The 25,918-nt window shown below is 44.5% G+C and overlaps 2 protein-coding genes across 2 annotated transcripts in view; one reads left to right on the top strand and one right to left on the bottom strand.

Annotated features, from left to right (window-relative positions):
• The first annotated feature begins 1,076 nt into the window (after positions 1-1,076).
• Positions 1,077-3,121, top strand: H3-3B (H3.3 histone B). The gene is made up of 4 exons (XM_082205066.1): positions 1,077-1,232; positions 1,726-1,874; positions 2,151-2,304; positions 2,421-3,121. Exons 2-4 carry the CDS (start codon positions 1,747-1,749, stop codon positions 2,547-2,549), a joined length of 411 nt encoding a protein of 136 aa, XP_082061192.1. The 5' UTR covers positions 1,077-1,232; positions 1,726-1,746; the 3' UTR covers positions 2,550-3,121.
• Positions 3,122-3,840: 719 nt separating this feature from the next.
• LOC309521598 (uncharacterized protein) overlaps positions 3,841-25,918 on the bottom strand; it is a 30,958-nt gene continuing 8,880 nt past the window's right edge. The window contains exons 6-16 of the mRNA XM_082204294.1: positions 19,007-19,065; positions 18,735-18,770; positions 17,292-17,344; positions 14,312-14,444; positions 12,331-12,527; positions 10,990-11,035; positions 10,822-10,887; positions 6,788-6,847; positions 6,393-6,475; positions 4,513-4,607; positions 3,841-4,144 (exon numbers count right to left, since the gene is read on the bottom strand). Coding sequence (XP_082060420.1) covers positions 4,110-4,144; positions 4,513-4,607; positions 6,393-6,475; positions 6,788-6,847; positions 10,822-10,887; positions 10,990-11,035; positions 12,331-12,527; positions 14,312-14,444; positions 17,292-17,344; positions 18,735-18,770; positions 19,007-19,065 — 863 coding nt within the window. The 3' untranslated portion in view covers positions 3,841-4,109. The remainder of the gene's footprint in view (positions 4,145-4,512; positions 4,608-6,392; positions 6,476-6,787; positions 6,848-10,821; positions 10,888-10,989; positions 11,036-12,330; positions 12,528-14,311; positions 14,445-17,291; positions 17,345-18,734; positions 18,771-19,006; positions 19,066-25,918) is intronic.

Below are 25,918 nucleotides of genomic sequence, written 5' to 3'. Positions count from 1 at the left end.
AGGATTAATTACTGTAATCATTAGCTATTGTGTGATCATTAATACATGAATTTAGAGAATGCAATACCTGTGTTTTAATAGAATTAGGTATATTGCTTTTAATTAGGATGCACTTCATATATAAGATGTATAAGAAAATATGTCAATAGTTTTGTACATATCAGTAGTCTATACTTCTCATTGCATTTCACACCAGATTGCAGTATTAGGCCCTCATCCTAGAAACTGCAGGGAGTTTGTATAAAGCTAAAATCACTTAACATAATGTGTATTTGCTAAATAGGAACTTTTCATATTTTAAATGTTTTGTTTTGTAAATATGTATGTTACTTATTACAGGTATTTATTTGATCATGCAAGCCAGCTAGAGTACCAAATAGAGTAATAGTTTTCCTACCAAAGTATTTGTATTTTACCCAATAAATTTGATTAAGAAATATTTGTCTTCTATATACTGTTAAATTGAAAAAAATATAAAATTTGTAACCTTAGTATATTTGAGTTATGATTATGTGAAGGGTATTTTAAAGGGGCGTTTTAATCTGTGTTCTGTGCAATATTGTTTAATAAATAATCCGTGTTCTGTGCAATATTGTTTAGAAAATAATTATTGACTTATATTTGAAGTTTCCTTTATTCGTACCACTTGGTCTGACGCTAAACAGTCAGATATATTCAAATACGACTGCAACCTTCCTACCTGGCTTTACCATTTTCCCTCCTACAATAATTTATGTGGCAGTATTTCCTTCTGTTTACCCGCCTCATTCAGCCTGGGACACTCCAAACGGACAGCTTTTCTTTCCCATTGACTTTCCATTGTGGAGCTTTGCAACAAAAAGTAGGATCCAAACTATGTTTTCTGCCGGCCAATCACAACCTTCTCCTGGGCTCCAATTCCGATTGGTCTGCTTCAGCTCACGATGTCCAATCGGAGTGCAGCTTTAGCAACCAATCGGCTGTCGAGGTTTCATCCAATCACGGCCGAGACTCGGGGAAACGGCCTTTGTGTCAGTTAACGTCACGGCGCCAACGGAGGTAGACGCCAATGGCTCCGTGCGCTGCGTGTCTGTATTGTGAGGTCATGACGTTCTCGGCCCCCTCCCTCTATAAATACAGTGTCCCCGCGCCGGGGAGGGGACAGTTGCGGGTTCGTTGAGGAAGGAGTAGGACGTGTACCTTCGCGGCTGCTAGGAGCGGAAGTGTTTTTAAAGGCTCCGTTCCTGAAAGTGGTGAGTTTCGGCTTGGGGCGGCCGGAGAGGGGGGCGGTGGGTGGGGGCGGGGAAGGTGGACGTGTATTTCTCGTATTTTGGGCCGTGTTTCATGAGTGGTGGGGGAGGGGTGGTGAAGGCCGCTTTGTTCCGCTTGGCCCGCGGTGTGTAAGGGGGGGGAGGAATGAGTCCAATAGTCGTAGTCATGGCAACGTAACTACCGGCGGGGGTGGAATGGAGCGGAATCGTGGCTTCGGTTCTACTAGTGCCGCGCGTGGGCGGGAGGCAGCGTGACTCCTCGTTCCTATTCCCCCGGGAGTGTCCTCCGTTGGCCGCCGCGGAGGGAGCAGCGCCCTGACATCTGCTACTATTCGTCTTGCGCTGCAGTTCCTCCGAAGAGTGGCGGGGAGGGGAGGAGGTTGGTGGAAACTGGCACGAAGTGGTAGGGAAAATACTAAAGAGTTAGAAGGGAAGGTATTCCGTTGCTAACATCTCGTTTGCTTTTTCCTCTTAGTAAAAAAATAAATAAAGGGAAATGGCCCGTACCAAGCAGACTGCCCGTAAGTCCACCGGTGGCAAAGCTCCACGTAAACAGCTGGCTACCAAAGCTGCTCGGAAAAGCGCTCCCTCTACTGGTGGAGTCAAGAAACCTCATCGCTACAGGTAATTAAAGGGGGGGGGGTGGAAATAAGAACGTATGTCTTTTTTTTTTTTAACAGCAATGAATTCCGGAAAGCAGGCCGGGGTTCATATCTACGCACTTAAGAGATGATAAGGGCTGTATTAACAGTACCTTAAAGTAGAGTCTGGTTTAGGGAAGTGGTTGCCCACTCCGCAACACACTTTGCGCCGTTTTCACGAATGCTTTTCTGCCGGCAAGATCTGAATTTGGGTATCACAGCTTGGGGCCTTGTTCACACTATTCTACTAATTTTGTAGGCCTGGTACTGTGGCGCTGCGAGAGATTCGTCGTTACCAAAAGTCCACAGAACTTTTGATTCGCAAGCTTCCGTTCCAGAGGCTGGTAAGGGAGATTGCTCAAGACTTCAAGACAGACTTGAGGTTCCAGAGTGCAGCCATTGGTGCTCTGCAGGTATGAGTGTGTTAATAGTTACTTTTTACCAGGTATGCTGTGGGGGAGTGGGGAAAAGGGCTAATTACATGTACCAGTTCATGGTTTCTAACACTGTCTGTCTTGTTTTAAAACAGGAGGCTAGTGAAGCATATCTGGTGGGTCTCTTTGAAGACACGAACCTGTGTGCCATCCATGCCAAGAGAGTCACCATCATGCCCAAAGACATCCAATTGGCTCGTAGGATACGGGGGGAGAGGGCTTAAGAGGAGGCAGTTTTTATGGTGTTTTGTAGTAAATTCTGTAAAATACTTTGGTTTCAATTTGTGACTTTTTTTTGTATGAAATTGTTTATAATATGTTACATTTGTACTTAAGTCATTCCATCTTTCACTCAGGATGAATGCTAAAAGTGACTGTTCACATAAAAACTCAGTGATGTGAGCTTTGTTGCTCAACAGTGACAAGTTGCTAATATGCAGAAGGGATGGGTGATCTTTCTTGCTTTTCATGCATGTTTCTGTATGTTAATGACTTGTTGGGTAGCTAAAATTGTAAGGTACTAGAATTGATATAAATGTGTACAGGGTCTTTTTGCAATAAAACTGGTTATAACTTGATCCAAGTGTTTAACAATTGGGGCTGTTAAGTCTGACCATACATCACTGTGATAGAATGTGGACTTTCAGAAGGGTAAAACTACAAGTCTTAACCACAGTGTAACTTACAGTTTCCTAAAAACGTAAACCTGGCAGCTATAGAATACACTATGTGCATTTATAATAGCTATTTTATATATTGTAGTGTCAACATTTTTAAATTAAATGTTTTACATTCACCCAAGGAGTCTTGTCATTGTTGTGGGGAAAGTAGTATTACTATTTTGTCTTATACTATCCCTGCTCAAATCAAGTTAAGCCTGTTCCTTGCTTGGTATGCAACTCCAATTACGGCAGAAGCTTGCTGTACTTATGTAACCTAGAGTGATTAAACGCTTGCTAATTTGGAAAATAGTTTTCCCCACTTATTAAATATCAGAACACTGTCAGACTTGGTGTTTTTAGGCCTACTTTTATTGATCAAAAGTCCTCAAGTGGTATAATTTAGGTCTTGAGTGTTAATACCCTATCCTTGCTGCCTTGGTTGGTTTCTTCATGTACCCTTTTTCTCTTACACTTTTGGGTTTGTTTTGAAGCAGTTTGAGTGAAATCGCCATTTATATTTTGAAATGCAGCTTCCACTTCTATAACCAAAGCAGACAATCAGGCTGTTATTTTTTGGGGAATGGAGTTAATTCTTCACCTAGGCTTCTAGTCGACAGCCCCTGGCAGCAAATAACAAAAATTAAAGGAGTAAAGGGGGTGTACCGAAAAGTGTATATACAGTGTTCTTCAGATTCTTATTTCTGATTTCTTTAAACAATGTAAGCACAAAACTAGTAACGTTACACACTGAAAAACTGAACTGTCATAGTAAGTTATGCTTGACTCATTACATTGAATCTGTCTCTCATTTTTAAATGTAGAAACTTTGGTTAATACAAATAGTATGCAAATCCATGGCTTCAGCTTGATTTTATTCCAAATTCTGAAAATGTCCGTATAAACATGAAAAGAAAACGCTTGTAAAAACTCAGTCTTCTGTTGTAGGAGGTAGCCAAAATACTATTTCCAGTGTAGAGTTTTAATCCTTTCATAGTGCCGCCTTAATCCAAGAGCAAGCCTGGCAGCGTATCACTGACTGAAACTAGGCCCTTTTGCATGCCAGTTCAGCTCCAAAAGTAGGTCATTGGCAGAAACCCAGAAGCAGAGCATCATGCATCTCAATCAGACAAACCATTCTGTGTGTTTAAATCCAGCAGCTAAAGAAACAAATGGTCATTAATCTTAAAATAATATTCCTGAAGTTGCCAGTACTTGCTGCTCTAGCCATGGTTTTGAAAGAACAGAATTTGTCTCCTAACCACTAGCATGCTAGATACTGGGTGATTGGGATACTGACCTGGAAATCCTCATAGATCAAACAGAAGACTTCCTACTTTATTTCATACTAAGCCCAAGTCCTTGAACATAATTAGAAATGCAGATATACAATTACTGCGAAGCCTAATCTTATTAGCTTTCTACGTCTTGGAATTACTAGCTTGCAAGTACACTAAGTATGCTTCATTAACAGGCTATAGAGGCCTTGCTACTTTTTAGTTGTACACCAAAGAACAAATATCCTTACCAATTCTTCTTATTATTTCCTCACTTTCATCTTCAGTGTTTGATTCAAATACAAGACAGTCGAAGGTGCTTTGTTCCGAAGACTCAGGTGAAACCCTATACAGTATAATATATTGAAAATTATTCTTGCCTGCATTGCCAAATCAATCAGAACAGGTTACACTAAAATACACATCTGCCTATGCGGATTTTGCAGATGTATTATTAAACAAGATTGACACAATAGTGGATTAATTCCACTTCATTAGTGATGCTTCCTGGATGTTACATTATTGTGCAAAGAACTTTAAAGGCCCTGTAATATTTGTGATGAGAAGTCACAGGATTTCAGAAGGAAGCTATGGCCTGTGCACAGCATTGAAGGCAGGATCCTATATAGCCAGCTTGAGACCCAACATCAGTACAAATGAATGCACAATAAAAGAACATCTTGAAGAGCCTTAAAACACAACAGCTAGTAGGGTAAAATAACAAAGTGACAACACACAAAAGATTGGGCAAAGAAATGCAACTGACTCTGAAAGCATGTAAGGATCTGGGCTAATCAGATTGGCAAAGGGAGGGAATCCCATAATGAGGTACTGATGACAACACTATGGGCAATAAATTTGATATGCATGTGGCAGAATGAATCTTTGTTCATTCTGCCCCATCTTAAATTTAACACTAATCCTTTAAGCACACTGGCAAGCTGAGGTACTGCTAACACATTGCTTCTGACCTTTACAGGACCTGGGGCCTATCTCTTTATCCAAACTTGGGGGCATATTTCATTGTGAAAGTGCTGCTGTTGTGATGCACCTGAGGTCAGGCTACAGACTCCAGTAGCAAATCTAGTGTTTTTCCCCCTTTATTTTTCTTCAGTTTTACAAAAGCATCAAAATTATGCTAATAGATGCATAAGCAAAGCCTGATCTACCAGTGGAAGATCAATGCTCTATATATACTTCAACCTTTTCAGAGATGGCACAAACCTTTACCTCAAACAATGCATGGGCGGGCATATTTGTAGTACAGTGGTATCTCAGGTTACATATGCTTCAGGTTACAGACTCTGCTAACCCAGAAATAATACCTCGGGTTAAGAACTTGCTTCAGGATGAGAACAGAAATCGTGCTCCGGCGGCGTGGCAGCAGCGGGAGGCCCCATTAGCTAAAGTGCTTCAGGTTAAGAATGGACCTCCAGAACGAATTAAGTACTTAACCCGAGGTACCACTGTACTACTGCTGGGACGCGCCTAAGATTAAGGTAGTGACTGGGTAGCAGGTCTCAACCCACCAGCTGAAAGGCCAGCGATGGCTAAACTAGGCCAGGGTGAATTTCCCCCCAGACAACCCAAGGTGCCTTGGGGTATTCCAAATAGGATGATTTTATCAAAATGAGAGGCAGACGTACAATAGAGTACAGTGGTGCCTCGCAAGACGAAAAGAATCCGTTCTGTGATTCTCTTCGTCTAGCGTTTTTTTCGTCTTGCGAAGCAAGCCCATTGACTGATTAGTGCTATTAGCGGCTTTTAGCGGCTTATATGCTGATCGGATCAGCTGATAATCGGCTTAGAAAAAGGGGGGGAGGAAAAAAACCAGCAGGAACTCGCAAGACATTGTCGTCTTACGAAGCAAGCCCATTCATCTAGTGAGTTTTCCGTCTTGCGAGTTTTCTGTCTTGCGGGGCACCACTGTATGATTTACATAGGCTCAAGAGTGTATAGTAAGGGATTTCAGCAGAACTGTTGGCAGGGAAAACTGAACTTTGAAAAGATCAACTCGAACTTCAGCCTGCTCTAAATGCATTGCTGCCACATGCAATTACACAGCCAGGGATAATAGAATCCTGGTGTAGTGTATCTCTAGGCATGTGGGTGGTTGTTATTTTTAACTCACACACTGCAGAAGGCGAAGAGATTGTTGCTGTCCAGACGCCGTCCCACACAGGAAATGTCTATATAAGAGTAACGAAACAGAACCTGGCAACAACATTGAGTGATCTGATAAGGCAGTGGCCTAGAACTGATTATTTACAATTTTATGCTCTTTGTTTTCTAAATGTGTGTGCATGGACCATGATCCACACAATCAAATAGACACTTTGTTGTAAATTTAAACAAATAGCTCCTCTATGTGCAACCTATCTTCCAGTAAAGTCACACACATTATAGGCAAGTTCTACTTAGCAGAAAGCAGCTAAATTCAGTGGCCTGCATTCTATGAATAATTTTGACATAAAATATTTAAACATAGTCAGGACAAGCACAAACAGTAAAGAAAAGTACTCTAACCTTTGAAGCAGCTTTCTCTTGAACAACGACTTCTGTTTCTTTGACATCAAATAAAACCTCCTGCGAAAATATATTCCAAATGTTCGAAACAATAATAGGTAAGTAAAATGCACTGTTAATTGTCAAAACGCCTGCAACAGAAAATTAACAGATAAGGCCTGAGCATTTTGCTGCGATTTCAAGTCTTTTCCTCATTTTTGCTTCCTTCAACTTTGGAGTGATTTGGGGTAGAAATAATCACAGTGATAGCCTCAAACTGATCACTTAACAGACTGCATAATTTTCGCAAAATTGCCAATGTAAACATTTTGATGTACGTCAGCCAAAAATAGTTGGTGTAAATTGACGCTCTCACATTTGCCCTATTGTAGTTCATAGCATTGACTTCAGCAGCTGTATATGTTTGTTTTTTTAAAAAAACCACAAAATAGTTCTACCAATCTATATGTTTGATGTATTAATGTATTCAAAAAAGAGTAATTTAAGCTCAGTCTAACCTACCCCACGGTTATTTTGAGGGTAAAGTTTGGGGGTAGGGGAGAAAGCAGAACAATGTACACAAGCTTTGAGCTTATTGGAGGAAAGAATAATTTAAACCCACTGCTTTAAATTATGTCCCTGTTTTGAAGCACTCACCTGGGTTGAATAAAGATGCACATGTGAGTAGGTTGCTACATATGAGCTACCCAGAAAACAAACCAGTAGCGGCCTTGAGTGCCTTCACTGGAACAGCAATTGACTTTCTCCAGCACTGGGGAAACGCAAGTCGCATGCTATGCCAGCTCATTCTGGCAATAGGGTGAAAGGGTGAGCAGAACAAATGGCCTTATTTATTTCCAAAGCTGCGTTTCCACCTCATCTTTAAGAGGGAAACGCTTGGGACATTCTGAGCTGGTAGAAGAAAAGGGCCATGCAGCTGATTAATCTCCCTTTGGTCCATTCATGTTTTGTAAGCCTTTCCTGGTATGGTGCGATGGCGCATCCGATGGTGGTGGCATCTTGCAGGTACAACGGGCCGGATTCAGCTAAGTTAGTGTGCTAGCATAAGTCCCACTAAGCAATGGGGCCTTCCCCCCTCTTCTCTCCCCATGGGATGTGGTTCCATAGGGCAAGCTGAAACACCGATGGAACAATTGGAAGAGCGCAGCATTGAATTCCTCTTGAGTAGCAGCTGCTCTTGCATTACCGCAGTGCATACTACGGTGGCTTGTAATAAGGTCTCAGCATTGTGGTCGTTTCAAAACACCTCCATCACTTGTTTGCTGGTGGGATCAGGCGTTGTTTTTAGAAAAGCTCAGTCTCAGAAACCCACAGTAGGTGAGTTGTTGGCCAGGCAGACAGACTGGATGAGCGTAGAACCAAATTGTACAGAGAGAAGAGGCTGCGGCCCTGTATGTTTTCACTGAGATGGTGACACAACTTCAAACCTTTATGTCCATATTTAAATGGCAAGGACTCATGCACAAGTAGTAAATTGCAAACATCAGCTTCAAGCAGTTTTAAGAGTAACTGTAAGCTGGGGTGATTGTCTGATTAAGCCCCTCCCTCTCTTTTCTTTTTTGACAGCTTCATCTTCCCACATAATGCAGGAGAGAAAGAAATCTATCCTGTGTGTGTGTTTAATGGACTATAACCTTGAATTTTTATTTGCCTGCATTTCTATAGCACCCCAATATAAAGCACTGTGCTCTGTCACTGAAATACAATCAAGGTGAAAAAGCATACAGTGGTACCTCGGGTTACATACGCTTCAGATTACAGACTCCGCTAACCCAGAAATATTACCTTGGGTTAAGAACTTTGCTTCAGGATGAGAACAGAAATCGTGCTCTGGCAGCGCGGCAGCAGCAGGAGGCCCCATTAGCTAAAGTGGTGCTTCAGGTTAAGAACAGTTTCAGGTTAAGTACGGACCTCCCGAACGAATTAAGTACTTAACCTGAGGTACCACTGTACAGGCAAAAATGCAATGGTCTTGGGAGAGTAGGAGAAACATAAGAAGCTCTATACCATTCTTCTAAAAAAAGAATGGTAGAAAGGGGAGGGAGAGGATCTCTTTAGCAGGTAGTACATTAGAACTCAGGTCTCTCTCTCCTCACAAATTGCATGCCAACCTGACAGGAAAAAAGGAGGAGGTTGTTTAAGGAGCCAGGCTGTAAAGTATGTTTAGGAATGTGTGCTGTCTCTCCAAAACCTGACCTGTTGGTAGATTTATAAAGGTCTGCAACTAGAGATATGGCCACCATTTGGGTCTCTCTGTTGATTTTGTAGCCTTCTGGCTGGAATAAAATCAATTTATGTACGTTTAGTGACTTGCTGCAGTGTTGTTTGAAGTGGCGACTTCTGGCTGCTGCAATTAAGTGACTGGTTAAGAAATGTTCACTCAGGTCTCCTATCCAATCTGGGACAGCAGTTCTATACTCAAGACCAGGACTACGTCTGGTGGTAGCTGACAGTGTGGTAGAGGAAGAGGGCACACATTAGACACATTTTGGTGGTGGGGTGCATTAACCCCCCCAAGAATTTAAAGAATTTACATATCGCACAAAGGTACCTCAGGAATTTTTAAAATCTGAGATAGTCAACTCTCTTTCCACACGAACATGATTTAAGGGAGGGTTCTCAGAGCTCTTTCTAAAGAAATGTGCAACCGAGCGCAGAAGGCATTACGGAAACTGTTAACATGCAGAACTGAATGCCCAAAGAAGTAAAGCCTTGTAGTAAATTAGCCGGTGCAGGCAGGGGCTGATGGGAGTGTGTAGTCTGCAGGGCAGCAAGTTGGGGAGGAAACCAAAATGAATTGTTTGTGGTGAATGTGCCAAGCTAGGTTGCTCCGCTCCTCCTCACTCTTGCATTCCCTGAACCAGCCTTGCTCCTCCTGAACCATTGTTTGTAGTTTGTTTCGCTCTAACAAACCACAATCTGTAAGCCAAGGCCAAACTTTGGCAACAGGTCAAGGTTTGTGGAATGTTTGATGGAAACAAATCATGACCTCTGGGTTCAGATGCCGAACGGTAAGACAGGGATCATAGTTTGTTTTCGTCAAGCATTTCTTGGCAGCTTTCATATGAAATTGTAATTCCTAGACTTGTAGAAGGGGGTGTATATTTAGAGTATTCTTTCTCCAAAAGATCTACCAGAATTGTCATCACTATACTGCACAAATTCAGTGAATACAGTTAAAGTTTCACTATTTAATAGCTTCTCAGATTCACCAAGTTTTTTTGTGAATGGTACTTGTCAAAAGCAATTATCTGCTTGCTGCTATTTTGTTTCTTTCCCTTCCACAACGATGACTACTGCTTAGTTGTCGCAAGGCATTTGATCAAAGGAGAAAGAAAAGAAATACTCCTTCAGTTTCAAGTAGATTCTTTATTTTTTCCTCACAGGCTATAGGAGTACAAAAGTTGGGCCTGTCTCTCATGTTGTGTTCTTGACTGGAGAAGCTCAATAATTTTTTGCGTACACCCCAAATTGGAGGGCTTTTGGTTGCTAGGCAAAAGCGTCCTTTCCTTTGAGAGACCTGGTTAAAATTTGTTTAGTTTGCTGGACTAGGGCTAGAGAGATCCAGGTTCAAATCTCACCTCAGTCACGAACTTCAGTGGGTGAATTTGGGCCAGACACCATCTCTTAGTCTTAACAGATCACAAAGGGTTATTGAGAAGATAACGTTTGGCGGGTGGAGAAGAGAACAGAACATTGTACACTGCCTTGGGCTTACTTGAGGAAAGATAGGGGAAGAATGAATAAAAAAAAGGAAAGTTTGACTCTCCCACCTATCAATAATTTTGCCCTCATAACCTATAATGTGATTTAGCAATTCCTCACAAAGAAAGAATGGGCAAAGAGTTATTGCGGTCAAACTCCAGTCTGCTTAAAATTAAAAAAACAAACAAAACTTGAGAGAAAAACCAAACATATGCAAACGCAGAAATATACAAGAATGCATCTAGCAACTGTATGCCCTACTCGTGTGCCAGTCTCCACATTCTGGAAAAATGTCTCCACATTTTGGACTGTTAAAGCAGGAAACGTACCTGTCGTGGCAAACGTTTCTCTAAAACCATAGGTATGCCTTGGTCTAACACCTCTTTGCTTCCATACTGAAAATAAGAATCGGAAAGGTGTAACAAAAATAAAAGACATAAACCAACAACAAGGAAAGCTAAACAATCCTCCCTTCTCTGTCCAAGACCCAGTCTCACCTTTCCTACATTGACGTGGCCTAAGTACCGCAAGTTGTACAGCAGCCTGAGGAGAAAATGGCCAAAATAATTAGTCCACAGTGTCTATAAGTAGCTCATTCATTTAGACCAGGGGGAGGGGATGGCAGTTCAAGCGAAACAGGCCGATACCAGAACAAAATGTACATGGTGTGCAACAATTGTGACTGGCGTGTGCACGCTTATGTGGCTGCTTTACTCCACAATAATCCAGCAGTAATTGCACACACCAAAATGGATCTCCTCCTTCTGGGTATATAATGAGAAAAGTGCCTATTTAAACATGCACGCACTAGTCACAATTGAGATATATATTGTTTAACCATATAAACAGAGTGTAAAAACGTAATATGTTAGTTGGCCCCGCTGGCTCGCCACGATAACTACTGGCTCTGAGGAAGAGGTCTGTGCCACAAGAACAGGCTCTAAATATGTGCACAACAACTGAAGTGGAATTCCTAAGTTGGCTTGACCTTAGAAACTGCTTTACCTCACTCCCCACTCACCTCAACTTCCACTGAAATCTTGTTTTGAATAAACATTCACAAACTTTTTATTGATAATAATCAGCTAAATAGTTTGAGGATCTATACAACTTTGTAACATGCAGAAAACAGCATCCTTAGAGAAACCAAAGACTGGAACTGAGGGAAGTCGTGGGGGGGTGGGGGGGGTTGTATGGGAGGGGGGAGGTAGGAAAAATGGGGGGGACAAGGATGATATGTTTTTGGATAATATGTCTTGTTATAATTTTGAATTAAAAAACAACAAACTTTCACTGAAATCTAGTGTTCCTTCCCCTTTCAGTCCTCCTCATTCAACAGGGTGTGGGGAGCTATTCTCTCTTTGGTAATATGCAGGGTTTTTTTTCCAGCCTGAACACACTGGAACTCAGTTCTGGCACTTCTCAGGTGGGCACCGTTGCCATTATAAGAGAACAAGGGAGGCGTTCGTGGTGGGTTCCAGCACCTATTTTTCCAGAAAAATAGCACTGGTAATATGGACCTTCCAAATCTTCCTCCCAGTGTGGCGCGGGATTTTACTTTCCTGTCCCTTCACGCCCCTAGGTGGCTCAAAAGCACACACCCCGTCGTAAACATAACACTGTTTTGCTGCTGTTGTGTGTCTCTCTCACGAACCATGTGGTGATCAGCCTAGAGCTGTGTGGCAGGTGGAAAACAGCCCAAGGACCGCAACGTTTCCACCTCAATTACAGGCTGCATTCAGAATGAATCCATGCTGACTACCTTTATTGTTACCGATTGCCGAAAGCTGGAGCCTGCAACCATTTTGCTACCGCTCTGCTCCCCTGGCAGCCCCTACCTGCCCCCCTGCAAGCACCGGTCCTCTTTCTTTTCCTTGTGCGTGTGCTCATGCTGGAGCTGGAAGCTGGGGATTTTCTCCTGGAGGACTTTCAGGTAGGGGAGAAGCGGCTTGTACATCCCTCCATCGTGCCACTTCCAGCGGATCAGTCGGAAGCTCAGAGGCTTGCCCTTGTACTTCTGTAGCACTGTCCCAGCCTGAAGAGAAACAGAAAGGTTGAGAGCATGGGCAAGAATTTCTAGCACTGCTCACATGGCACTAATCCCAGTTACAGAGGTTACAAGCTTTTTTCTGTGCTGTTCCCACAATACAGCGGTACCTTGGTTCTCAAATGCCTTGGTACTCAAACAACTTGGAACCCAAAGTGTTTGGGTTACGAACCTTTTTCGGAAGCTGAACGTGCTCCATTTTGAGTGTTACACTTCTGATTTTAGTGTTACGCTTCTGGTTTGAGTGCCACACTTCCGTTTTGAGTGTTACGCTGAAGTCTGTCTGTTTTTGCTATTTATTCTGCGTTTTTGTTTTTGAGGGTCTTTTTTTGTGTGACTGTGTGGAACCCAGTTCAGCTATTGATTGATTGATTGACTGCAGTACATTGTTTATCACTTTCATTTTATGGATCAATGGTCTTGTTAGATAGTAAAATTAATGTTAAATTGCTGTTTTAGGGGTTTTAAAAAGTCTGGAACGGATTAATCCATTTTGCCTTACTTTCTATGGGAAAGTGCACCTTGGTTTTGGAACGAACTTCTGGAATGGATTAAGTTTGAGAACCAAGGTACCACTGTACATAAAGGAGCACATCTTCATATTTTTCTCCCATAAGGAGGAATGGATCCAATAGAGGGACTGGTACATTCAGTCTGGGAAAAACACAATTCAGAGGCAGTATGACAGCCACCTTGAAAAATCTGGAGGAGCGTCACATAGATGAAGGAGCAAAGTTCTTTTCTGGTGATCTATAAAGGCTCAAACCAGTGCCCTCAAATTACAAGAAAAAGGATTCAGGCACTAAGTACCAGAAAGAACTTCCTGACAACACAAGCAGTTTGTCACTAGAAGAGATTGCCTTGGTAAAGTGGAAGTTGTAACTCTGTGAGTGGTACATTACAGTGAATAGAATTCTTTAAGGGAAGGAATGTGTTTCAAATGTGCTTTAAATATATGGCATCCACACAGCCTGACTAGACCTGTATGGGATTGCACAGTCATTAATTTCCATCTGTCAGGCAACTCAGATTTGAAACTTACATGGAAAGCATGAACAAAGCTCCTGGGATAAGATGCCCCAGCCCCCCACCCTGACAGAAATACATGTAAGCAAACAGCTTGATTTGTTCAACTTTGCTATACTCAAGAGGAAGCACAGTAAAAAAATTCTCTTGATCCAAGAAAACCCCCGCTAAAATATTTAGGTGTTTCTTTGTTTTTGTTTTAAAAAAACCTAATTAATTGTATTACTAGCTCTATCACAACTGTCTGAATACTGAGGTTCAAGCAAGACTGGGCAATTTGTTTATAATATTAAGCTGTGGTTTCCCCACTAACTGCAGTAAACAAGGAGTCTATAGCTTGCCGTGGTTTCAAGCAGATTCCTATGCCTCCCCAACAGTTGTCTTGATCCCCACATTTCTCATACCTATAAACATTGTAAAAGAAAACTTTAAAAGTGAGCAAACCACTGGTATCAATTTAAGTTTCTGAAATTCTAAAGTAATTATAATAATTCTATTCATTCTTGCAGTGCAAATCTCTACACTTTTTAGAAAGAAAGCAAGAGAAAGACATTTTGTTTCCCAGTCTTTCTGTATCCCTCCCACACCCTCAATTCTTCACCATGATCTCCAGGTCAAACACCAGAGCTTTAGCTCTGCACAGTTCCCATAGCAACACCACACAGCCATCTCTTCTGCTCCTTTCTCAGGATCTCAGGCAACACAGCAGCCTTAGTCCCCCGAGATCAGAGCGTTCCCTTTCACACCTGTCCATTGCATGCGTTCCTCAGTGAAGATCCATTTATCTCATCAATAACATCTCCAACCAGCACCACCTCATCCACTGCTGCCTGGCTTTGGGGGAGCACATTTACGATGAAAATCCGTCCATCCAAATATCTGTGATGAGAAGAGGGAGAGGAAGGGGTGGAGAGAGACAAGGCAAGGGTTCGCATTGAAGAGTTGAGGTACCACATACCGTATTTTTCGCTCCATAAGGCGCACCTGACCATAAGGCGCACCTAGTTTTTAGAGGGGGAAATCAAGGGGGGAAATATTATTTCCTCCCCCCCCCCAGCCCCAAAGAGCAAAGCCAGTGGGATCCCACTCGCTGTCCTGGCTCCCTCTTTAGCCGTGCGCAACCTCTCCAGCCGGGAGAGGCTGTGCGCGGCTATGGCAGAAGCCAAGACAGCCAGCGGGATGGATTCCCCCACGTCATAGAAAAGCCCACAGGAGCCGTGCACCCTTTAAGGAGCGCACAGCTCCTGCGGGCTTTTCTACGAGGAGGGAGAAGGGACTGACCGGCTGCGTCAGTCCCTTCTCCCTCCTGGGGAAAAGCCCGCAAGAGCCGCACAGAGCTTGTGTGTGGCTCTTGGGGGCTTTTCCTGCCTGCCTCCCCCCTGCATTCGCACACACATTTTCCCTTACTTTTTAGGAGGGAAAAAGTGTGTCTTATGGAGCAAAAAATACGGTACTTGAGCAAAGGAAGGAAGATCACAGGGGAGAAAGAAATGGTGAATGTCTTTTAAAAGAGATTTCTTTCTTTTGCTCAGAATGATGGGAAAATAATAGATTCCACACCAGGGATAGGGAACTGGTGGCCTTCCTCATGTTGTTAGACTTCAACTCCCATCATCCCCTAGATTAATGGCGATGTTTGTTGGGGCTGATGGGAGTTTGAGTCCAACAACATTTGGAGGGCCACAGAGTTCCCCATCAACTACTCGTTCATACACTCTTATTTTCTGCATCTATAGGCTGCCTTTTAGGGTTTCTCTTTTCAACGTGGTTTCCAACCACCACCACCTTTAATGTTAACCAAACTAGCACAAGCTCCCTGAAGATGAAAATGGCATGGTTAAGATCAACCCAAACTGTGCAAGCGAACCCTCACCAAAGCAGCTTGCTTTGTGGATTTCTTGTCCACTCGGCTGCACTAGAAGAAACCACCCACATGATTGGTTGCTTATGCAAATGGTGTCTTTGGCAAACATGAGAAATGGGTGTAGCATTTTGTGGGTCAGGCTTCACCAAAGCCCCCTTCATTAGAGGCTCATATGTAGGTGGTAAAAATATGTACTCAATCATTGGCACTGCGCCTCTTCTACTTCTGCAAAATTCTACTTCTGCAAAATTATTAGGGCAAAAAGACTATTTGGTTCGGATAGCCCCCAGTGTTTAAAACCAGCGTTAGGTTGCACAAAGACAAGGCACAACGGAAATCCTTTGCAAGCCCAGAGCACAGCAGCTAATTTGCACATCTGTTGTGTACCATCAAGGTAATTGCACAGGCTTGATGGATGCCAAAACTGGCAGACACATTACCATTCTTGAGAGACATCCTTTTATGAAATGCTTAAACCTCATGGGGATGGGAATCTCAAACGTGAATGAACAAAACTTGGAGCTGGCTCCTCAAAAATAATGAATTGCTAGATGTTAACTGTGTAAGCCTCCCAGCAATTTATTGTACATCACTGTTCTTTCTTTGTACGTTCCTTTTTATGAAGCATTTGTTACTAAAAAATAAAAATGATTTTTTAAAAATCAAATAATTATTGGAACTCTTCTTAGCTGGTTTCTGTGGCATTTGCACTTATTCCCATCTGATTTTTTCCTTCTGCAATGCTGTTGATTGGGATTCTTGGGGGTTTACAAGCTCCTCTCAGAAGTGCTCTAAAAGGCCATGTACGGCCTGAGGACTACATGTTGCACAGTAGTAGGCTGAACTCCCTTGTCAACACTAGGATTTCTACCTTGCAGAAAGTGCTAATCTTTATTGCTAGGCACAGACTCAGGTCACGGTTTGTCAAAGCCGCTGCTCTTAAGTTACAAATAACCAGGGGCGAGGGCACTCAGTCATTCTGAACGAGCACAGAATTTGCTACTGGGTACAGAATTCGGCATATTGAAAATGACAGGCTTTGTTTTTAAAATCCAAGTTTATGGTTACATTTTTAGTTTGCCTTCCCTCCAAAGAGCTTCACAGAGAATACACGGTTCCCTCCCTTCCTCCTCACAATAACCCTGTGAGGTAGTTTAGGTCAGGCATAGGCAAACTCGGCTCTCCAGATGTTTTGGGACTACAACTCCCATCATCCCTGATCACTGGTCCTATTAGCTAGGGATGATGGGAGTTGTAGTCCCAAAACATCTGAAGGGCCGAGTTTGCCTATGCCTGGTTTAGGCTGAGATATAGTGACTAGCCCAAGTTTGCCCGGCAAACTTTGCAGCTGAATGTGCATTTGCACATGAATCTCCAGCGTTTTATAGTCCAACTATCAAACCATAGTGGTTTCCCTTTCCCTTTTATGGCTGCAAAGACTAGCACATTTGCAAAGTCAATCAGGATCCGATATGGTTTCAAATAGGATGGGGAACTGTGTGTTAAGATTCCATTGCAGGGGGCTGGACTAGAAGACCCTCTGGGTCGCTTCCAACTCTACAATTCTATGATTAGTCTGGATGAATGTGGGCAATGGCTGGTGAAATCTCAGAAGTCAGGCAGGGAGATGAATGGAATTTCCAGGCCTGGGAGAGGCCCTGCCCCTTGCCAGCTCCATGCCTTTAGGCACAAGCAGAATACACTCCACAAAACTGTATCAGGCTGACATTCGTTTCAGTGACCAACTCTTATTGTTCCCTATGGGATTTATCTTACAGATCCAAACCCGGATATTTGTTTAAAACAATGGATTTTGTGCAGAGGAAGTTCAAAGCAACGTAAGGATGTGCCAGGTCTCTTACCTGAGCACCATTCCCAGCTCCCTGCAGGGGACAGTTTCGTAGGTCAGACACACCTAGAAAGCAGTATTTATCAGTGTGGTATCCAGCAAGCTTGAATAAATCCTCCTTCAGAGCCTTGGTGTAGATGAGAAATTTTGCTTCTTATAGGGGCGTTGGCTTTAAAGGAAGGCGGTGGAAGGCCCTGAAGCCTCAAGTTCTCTATTTATCTGCAAAAGGCTCATTGGGATGAAACTCTGTCGTGATGCTATACCATGTGACTTCAGGGTTAGAGGCTTCTAGTGCAATCCACTTTTAGATATCACCACATCTTAAATTAAATGATCCCTAATCTGCAGAGCAAATGATCAAAGCCCAGAGATGCTAGACTCAGACAAGCGGACCAAGCACAGTCTTGCCCTGTCTTTACTGATAACACACAGCAAAATAATAAAAATAAAATCAGCCACAGGCCAGTGTCACAAAGCCAAGGATGGAGAATTTGTGATTCTCCAGATGCAGTTAAGACTTCAACTCCCACCAGTCCCCTGTCATTACTGCCAATAAACAGGAATAATGGGAGTTGAAGACCACCAATACTTGGAGGGTCACAGTCCCCATCGCTTCATGAGGTCAACCTGAGGCTTATTTTGGTAGCGCAGAAGATATAGAAGCATGATTAGTTGCACCAACAGGGTAAAGAACAGCGTCTATCCGTGGGCTGTTAGGCTGCTGAATGAAAAGATAACAAGGCAACTGACTTTGGGGTTTGGTGGGTGTGCGTTAGTAAACGAGGGGAATTAAGACTAAGAGAGCTGAGTGGAGGGGGTGCTCGTGTAATCTCACTGTATACAAATTGTACAAGTGACAATAAAGTATTTCAATGTTTCAGTTCAGAAGTACTTCAAATAACGTACCACAGACCCTTCCCCTACCCCAAATACGACAAACGGCAAGATACACACACATTTTAAAACAGCTTAGATTGATGCAAACTGGAATCCTTGTTCTGTGGTCTAGCTGAAGCCAGAGTCCTACAACATTTCAGTATAGCTGAAGTTGTCAAAGTACAATGATTTAAAATTCTAAGTGTAGCTGTCAATGGACTCAGGTTCAGACTCAGTTCAGAGAGACATAGGGTTCAAGTTTCTCAAATAGGACTTTGGTAAAAGGTTGAATGAAAGACCCATAAAGCACTTTAAAAATTCACAAAGAGCCACAAGAGAGATCCCAGAGGTGTTACCATTTCCCTGCCTCAAACCTCCATGCTTGTGAGACATTAAAATGTAAATAGAAAAAAACCACCACATAAACATAAAGTTCCAGTCCAGAGTAGAGCTGCCATTTTTGGCCTGTTGCTACAGGTGTGAAACAGATGGTGCCATCCCTATCTGTAAGCAGCAAGATGGGAGAATATTATGAATTGTGCAAAAGGGGGTATTGAGAAAGAGGACTAAAGCTTCTTACCGGAAGTTGCCAGCTTTCATCCAAGAAACTGGAATTCTACAAAAAGAAAGAATGGCAAACTATGAGAGGTCAAGCCAGAGGTTAAAAGGAAAGATGGGAAAATACAGCTATTAATCCAGCCTTTGCCAGCCTTGTTCAGACTACACGTCTTGTCAGAACCAGCCAGGATGTGCTCCCTGGAGCTGCTGGGAGTTGTAAATCAAAACATCTGGAGGGTATTAAGCAGTGGAAGCTGCATGAAACTTATGTCCCCAAATCATCAACTACTGTACCTGCAAATCTAGGGAGAAATTCATTTCTGTCACCACCAGCATCAGAGAGAGGAAAGGCTCTGGAAGGAGGAAATAAGAGAATCAAAAATTGCTGCCAGATTTCTGACCAACTTTATATATTCATTTATCGGTAAGTCAAGGGACACACCGAGAACACGAACCAAGAAATCTCAAACTTGCAATGGAAGCAAGTCTCCCTAAAATAATATTTGAGCCTTTCAAAAATGTAACCAACACCAAACAAAGGCAAGTTTCTCAGCTGGCGCCACTCACTTGTACCTCACACAGATTGAACAGGCAAACGTATCAGAAAATAAAATCTTTACAAATAGTAACAGTGGTTCCCACAGATCAGCTGCATCATGCCTTGGTGGGCAGGTGTGTGAGGTCACTCAGGTTGCACCAACAGGTTGAGAAGGCGAGATGGGAACTTTGCTCACAGGCTCAATCAAGCCGTATACACGAGAAGGATTCAGCAGCTGCTTACACAGTTAGAATTGTGTAGAGGTCTGCAACCCCTCCATAGCTACTCTGGGAATCTAAAGCAGCAGATTGGTGGTGACTCTGGATCTAAGCACATAGCTGGAAGCTTCAGGCAGTCACCTTCCTATGAAGCTATACGTGCCACACTGTCAGCTTGTAAGTGACATCTGTGCTGCTCTGAACCATATGAATCTCCATAGATTTAAATAATTTTTTAAAATATGAGTTGAGGCAGCGGCTGTGTGGGACTTGCATTTCCCCAAGCAATTACCTGCCTCTCCTCAGGGAAGCCTGCCTCACACCCAAGAACCACGGCAATAAGGTCTCATCGCCACTTAACATTCATCTCCTCAAACCAGATTGTGGGGAATTCAGTGTCCAGAATTCAACTGCCTTCCAGGTGAAGTTGTTAAATGAAGCCTGACCCAGTAGCTCATCCCACGACAGTGATAAGGAAAAAGTCACTAAAAGCACCATACAAGCAGCTTTTGGGATGATATTCTAATAGAAAACAGGTAAGGAAATGCCCTTTTCTGCACTTCAATCCACAACACATTACCCTTCCCCAGAGAAAAGCACTAAAAGGAAGTATGGCTCTTTTCTCTTCTCGTTCCCAATAAGGACACTGCAACCTTGGCTATGAGCCAAACTGTAGTTGCCCTCACCTTCATGCCTCCTGATGCCACTGAGATCTGCTTCCCATATAATGAAGGCAAAAACGTGTTTACCACTATTGTGTGCGCACATATTTAGAGACCCATGGCTAGTCCCAGCTCCCTGGGTGCTTAGAACATAAGAAATGTTGGAAATGTGTGTTTGTCACATACACACACAAAGATTTAAACACATACATTAGAGACCTTGACCTCTTTGGAAGGATGTAAATAAAATGACCTAATAGAACATGGCAAAGTGAGAAGCGGACTTCTTTGTTGCTGCACATGGACAATTATTGGTGGGAGAGGGAAACAGAAGGGAAAAGTCACAGATCAATCCTCAGCAATACTACAGAACACTAACATTTACTATTTACAACAACATGATTGAGGAAAAAGCTGAGAAGAGGAGTAACGGAAGAAAAATGTGGAAACAAGACAAAAGGGAGTAACATAAAACTCAAAACAGCAGAATCCTGTAACTGATCACCCTTAATGAAGTCACAAATAATAAGCCACAATTTTAATGAGTCCTGAAGAAGATTCAGTTGCTTGCATTTTGAAAGGCTCGTTATGGGAAAACCTGCCGGTGTTACTTAACACACACACATTTTTGGTGTAAGAATGTGCAAGCTTATGAACGGCATGAAGGCTTTCATCCTATTTTTTTAGGCCTCCAGACAGCAATCGCACAATCTCGACACGTCTGGCACTTCAGAAACCTATATAATACATTGCCTAGCTGGAGGTTAAGGATGATTTTCATAACCCCAGAGCTCAAAAGAGATGTTGTTACATACCACACAGATAGTGCCTCCAAGGCAATCATGAAACGGTGCATCTGCCTTGCCAGCAAAGCTTATAAAAGGACCTGACAATCTGTGAGTCCAGAAAGGAGGGTGTCACAATGAGAAAGACAAAAACCAGCCACTGATGTGGAGGGAGGGCACAGCAGAATTCACTGGCAAGGGAAACGTGGAGCTACCAGAGGCTGCATGCCTTTCCACAGGTAGAGGGCCTTCAGCAGCATCCTAGATGCCACGGGTTAACAGGGCACACAAATAACTCAAGTCTACGGCCTTAACCACCTTATCACCTAGCATTGTTGTTGGATGAGATTCCACAGTGGGGCTGTGCAGAATATCATATCTACATTGGTCCTGCAACATGCCTGTACTTTATTGAAACAAATATGCCCATTCACAACTTTATAATTAGCAACCTTGGGGATGCTAGGTTTTTTTAAAAAAACAAACAAACAAACAAACAAACATTAATTGCATCCTTTTAATAATCAAATTTGGTTATTATGTAGCTGTCAGGGAACTGACATCAGAGGGAAAGGAGGTGATAGGGCTCCCAGAGACGGGGAGAGACTCAACAGCCAAAGCAGGGACCAGCAGGGGGAGCGCGGGGTCTCTGGAGGAGGATCTCAGTAATACTGAGAGAGACGCAGCAACGCAGGCAGGAAGCAGGGGAGAGAAAGGGGTGAGAGACACGTCCAGCGAAAATAGTGGGGAGGTGTCAGAAGCAACTGCAGGGAGACCCATGCTTCGTCGGAAGCTGTCACGTCGTGAGTCCAGGAGACGTGTTTCCGTTAAGGAACTTCTTTGTTGGAGGCGTTTCCGCAAACAGCCACTGTCGGACTCTAATAGTGACTAGAGCAGACATGTCTGAGGAGCTCTGTTACACACAGAGGTTTGTGGGGCCGCACAAACTCTGAAGGGGCACCATTTTAAGCACAAGCAGCTAATCATCCCCTGATAGCAGTCCGACAGTCTCTGTACGCTGCCTGTGCAGGAGAAAGCATCATGAGCGACCCAGCCGGAGCCGGAGTAGCAGGGGGAGGAGCTGATCCAAGCTTGGAAGAAAGATGCCGAGCATTGGAGGTCCAACTGGCGCTGCAGACGGCGAGGCTCGAGGAGAGGAGGGCTCAAGATGCAGACAAGAAGGGGAGAACCACTCAGTTCCCCAGAAAGGTACCAGGATTGGTGCAGAAGTTTGGGGGGGACCCCAAGGATTACCATGCCTTTAGGACTGAAATGCAATATGCCCTGAATGTCCAGTTTGATGAGTTCCCTGATGAGGAATCTCGAGTTGCTTTTGTAATTGGGCATCTTGAGAAGGGCGCGCGAGACTGGGTTCGACCCCTGATGGCAACGCACAACGATATCCTAAAGGACACTATGAAATTCTTTCGTGCAATGGATATCATGTTTTCCAGCGACATTGAGGAAGGGGCGGTGCGCAGACAGTTAATGGCTTGCAAGCAGGGAAGCAGATCTGTCCGTGAGTACTGGACTGAATTTACCATGCTGATTCACAGATTGGGGTGGGATTTATCGGCAGCACCCATTCAGATGCTATTTGAAGAAGGTCTTTCTTCAGCTGTGAAAGACGAGCTGGCCAGGAGCCCCAGGGCGGTGTCTATGGATCAGCTGACCAAATCTGCGCTGACCATTGGAGCGCGCCAGGAGGCAAGAGCCTTGGAGAGGCGGGAAGGGAGAGGGGAACGTTGGAAGGAGTTACGCATTCCAGACATTCCTGAGCCAGCTTTCCCGCCGGCAGAGCCGATGGAAATCGGAACAGCCCGCGCGCGCGCAGTTTCAAAGCCCAGTGAGGGGGCGAAGAAGGAGGGAAAGGGAGCCCGGAAATGCTATCTCTGCCAACAGCCAGGCCACTTTGCCAGAGTCTGCCCCCAGAGGAAGGAATGGCAAGGAATGGTGGGAGCTGTTGAGGGGGAAGAGCAGGGAGAAACGGAGCAGGTAAAAGCCAACGCCTGGTTGCCATCAGGGCACTGCAGCCAGGTCAAAGAGCAGTGAAAGTGCCCCTTCCCCAAGTGCCAGTGCCAGAAGCTCCTCGACCTGCTCTAGTGATTGAAGTGTCGCTAGAGCTGCAAAATGGACACCCCCTAAAAATAAAGGCACTGTTGGACTCAGGCAGCTCCTGCAATTTTATGAGCAAGGAGTTTGCTGCTGAACACCAGATACAGACTATCCCTTTAAGCAACCCCCTGCAGGTGACCACGATCGATGGCAGGGAACTGTTGGGAGGAGGAGTCAGCTTGCAGACCATCCCAATGATAATGAGGGTGGCAAGGCACACAGAACTGATAGCGTTTAATGTGGCCACCTTGGGAGGTGCTCCCATTATTTTGGGAATGAGCTGGCTAGCCCTACATGATCCGCTGGTGGGCTGGCATCAAAGAGTGGTTTCCTTCGGTTCCGCACATTGCTTAGAACACTGCAGGGGGGAAAAGGGGTCAGCAGGGGCCCAAGCCACCCTGGCAGGGACTGAAGTAATGGAGAAGGGGAAGGTGCCACCACAGTATGCTGATCTCAGCGACGTGTTCAGCGAGAAGGAAGCTGACCAACTACCTCCGCATAGACCCTTTGATTGCCAGATCAATTTACTCCCCGGAGCACAGCTTCCTGTAGGCAAGTTGTATGCCATGTCAGACAGGGAAATGCAGGAGTTGCGAGCGTTCATTGACAAGAACCTGAAGAGAGGCTTCATCAGAGAGTCCAAGGCAGCGGGGGGTAGCCCAGTGTTTTTTGTGGACAAAAAACACACGGACAAGCCGAGGCTGGTATGTGACTTTCGGGCCTTAAATGCAGTGACCGAGCCGGCGGCTTTTCCTATGCCCAGGATTGATGATATTTTGACCAGGGTGCGGAAGGGAAAGATTTTTACAAAGCTGGACCTAAGGGGGGCGTACAACCTGATACGTATAAGGAAAGGGGATGAATGGAAGACCACCATGTTCACCCCTTTGGGGGCATTTGAATACTTAGTTATGCCTTTTGGATTACAAACAGGCTCCGCGTGTTTTCAAGCTTTCATGAACCACGTACTGGGGCCTTTGCTCTACAAGAATTGCGTGGCCTTCTTAGATGACGTGTTGGTGTATTCGGAGAATGAGGAGCAACATGTGAGAGACGTCAGAGAAGTGTTGAGCAGGCTGCAAGCCAACAGACTGTGGGTGAAACTGGAGAAGTGTCAGTTTCATACCAAGGAGGTGGAATTCCTGGGGTACCGCTTGTCAGATAAGGGGTTGGCCATGGACCCCGGCAAGGTTCAAGCGGTGCTGGAATGGAAAACACCCAAGACCAAGAAGGATGTGCAGAGGTTCCTAGGGTTTGGAAACTTTTATCGTAAGTTCATCCGAAACTTCGCCCACCTGACGGCGCCCATCACGGACTGTCTCAGCAGCAAAAAGAAGTTTGTTTGGACGGGGGAGGCGGAGCGAGCGTTTGAGGAACTGAAAAGGGCCTTCGCCTCTGACGAACAACTTCTACATGTGGATTTACAAAAAAAGCTGAGGGTCGAAACAGACGCGTCGGACAGAGCCATAGGGGCGGTGCTTCTTCTGCAGCCGGGGAAGGAGGGGTCAGAGTGGCGACCGTGTGCCTTCTTTTCGCGAAAGCTGAACAAGTCTGAGAGGAACTACACGGTGTACGACCGGGAACTTCTTGCAATTTATGAGGCCTTCCGGAGATGGAGGCACCTACTAATTGGTGCACAACAGAAGGTGCAAGTGTGCACGGACCATAAGAATCTAGAGTATTGGAGAACTGCGCGAGTGCTCAACCAACGGCAGTTGAGATGGGCCCAGGAGTTCTCCAAATTTAACTTTGAGATTTGTTACGTACCAGGCCCGGAGAACGTTAGGGCGGACGCTCTCTCACGCAAACCTGAATATTTGGAGGGAGAGGGTGCACCCGAAGAGACCCATGTCATTCCCGAGGACCGCTGGGTGTGTGGGGCGGCATTGGTGGGGCAAAGGGAACTGGTAGAGGGAACGGGGCAGGATGAATACGCCCAGGACAAACTCAGGAGTCTTAGGAGGGAGGGAGACAAACCCGGGGGTTTTGAGGAGAGAAATGGGGCGTTGTACTACAAGGGAGCGTTATACATACCTGAAGGGGAATTGAGGGAAAAGGTACTCAAGCAACTGCACGATAACCCCACAGCAGGGCATTTTGGGCAACACAAAACCATGTGGCTGGTTACCAGGGAATTCTGGTGGCCCAAGGTTAGGGAAGATGTACGGGAGTATGTGAGAGGGTGTGACCGATGCCAACGAGCCAAGGGGGAGAGGCGGGCGCCGGCAGGTTTATTAGAACCACTACCCACGCCGGAAAGACCGTGGGAGGCAGTGGCAATAGATTTCATGACTGATCTGCCCAGGTCCAAAGGGAAAACAGCCATTATGGTGGTGGTAGATCTGTTAACCAAGATGGCCCACTTTATAGCCTGCTCACATGCGGTCACAGCAGAAGAAACCGCCAAATTGTTTGTGGAAAATGTGTTTAGGTTGCATGGCGCCCCCTTGAGGGTGGTTTCGGACCGAGGGAAACAATTTACTTCCAGGTTCTGGAGGAAGCTCATGAGCTTACTGCATGTAGAGGTTAATTTCTCTACTGCCCGTCATCCAGAAACCAACGGGCAGGCGGAAAGAGCTAATGGTGTCCTCCAGCAATATTTGAGGTGTTATGTTAATGACAGAGAGAATGATTGGGTGGAGAAGCTGGCGTTGGCAGAATTTGCTTACAACAATGCAGAGAACGTGTCCACGGGGATGAGCCCTTTTTTGGCCAATCACGGGTGTCATCCCCGAGCCTTCCCAGGGGGGGAGGGGGAGAACTGGAGCGTTCCAGCAGCAGAACAGTTCGTTGAAGAAATGGAAGCGATCCATCGCCAACTCCAACTTAATTTAAACCGGGCGAAGGAGGAATATAAGAGGCAGGCAGACAAAACCAGAAGGGAAGGG

The sequence above is a fragment of the Podarcis vaucheri genome (assembly GCF_965113315.1).
Source record: "Podarcis vaucheri genome assembly, chromosome: 2".
Lineage (NCBI taxonomy): Eukaryota > Metazoa > Chordata > Lepidosauria > Squamata > Lacertidae > Podarcis > Podarcis vaucheri.
Note: the sequence above shows the minus strand (reverse complement) of the source record. Positions and strands in the feature narration are given on the sequence as shown.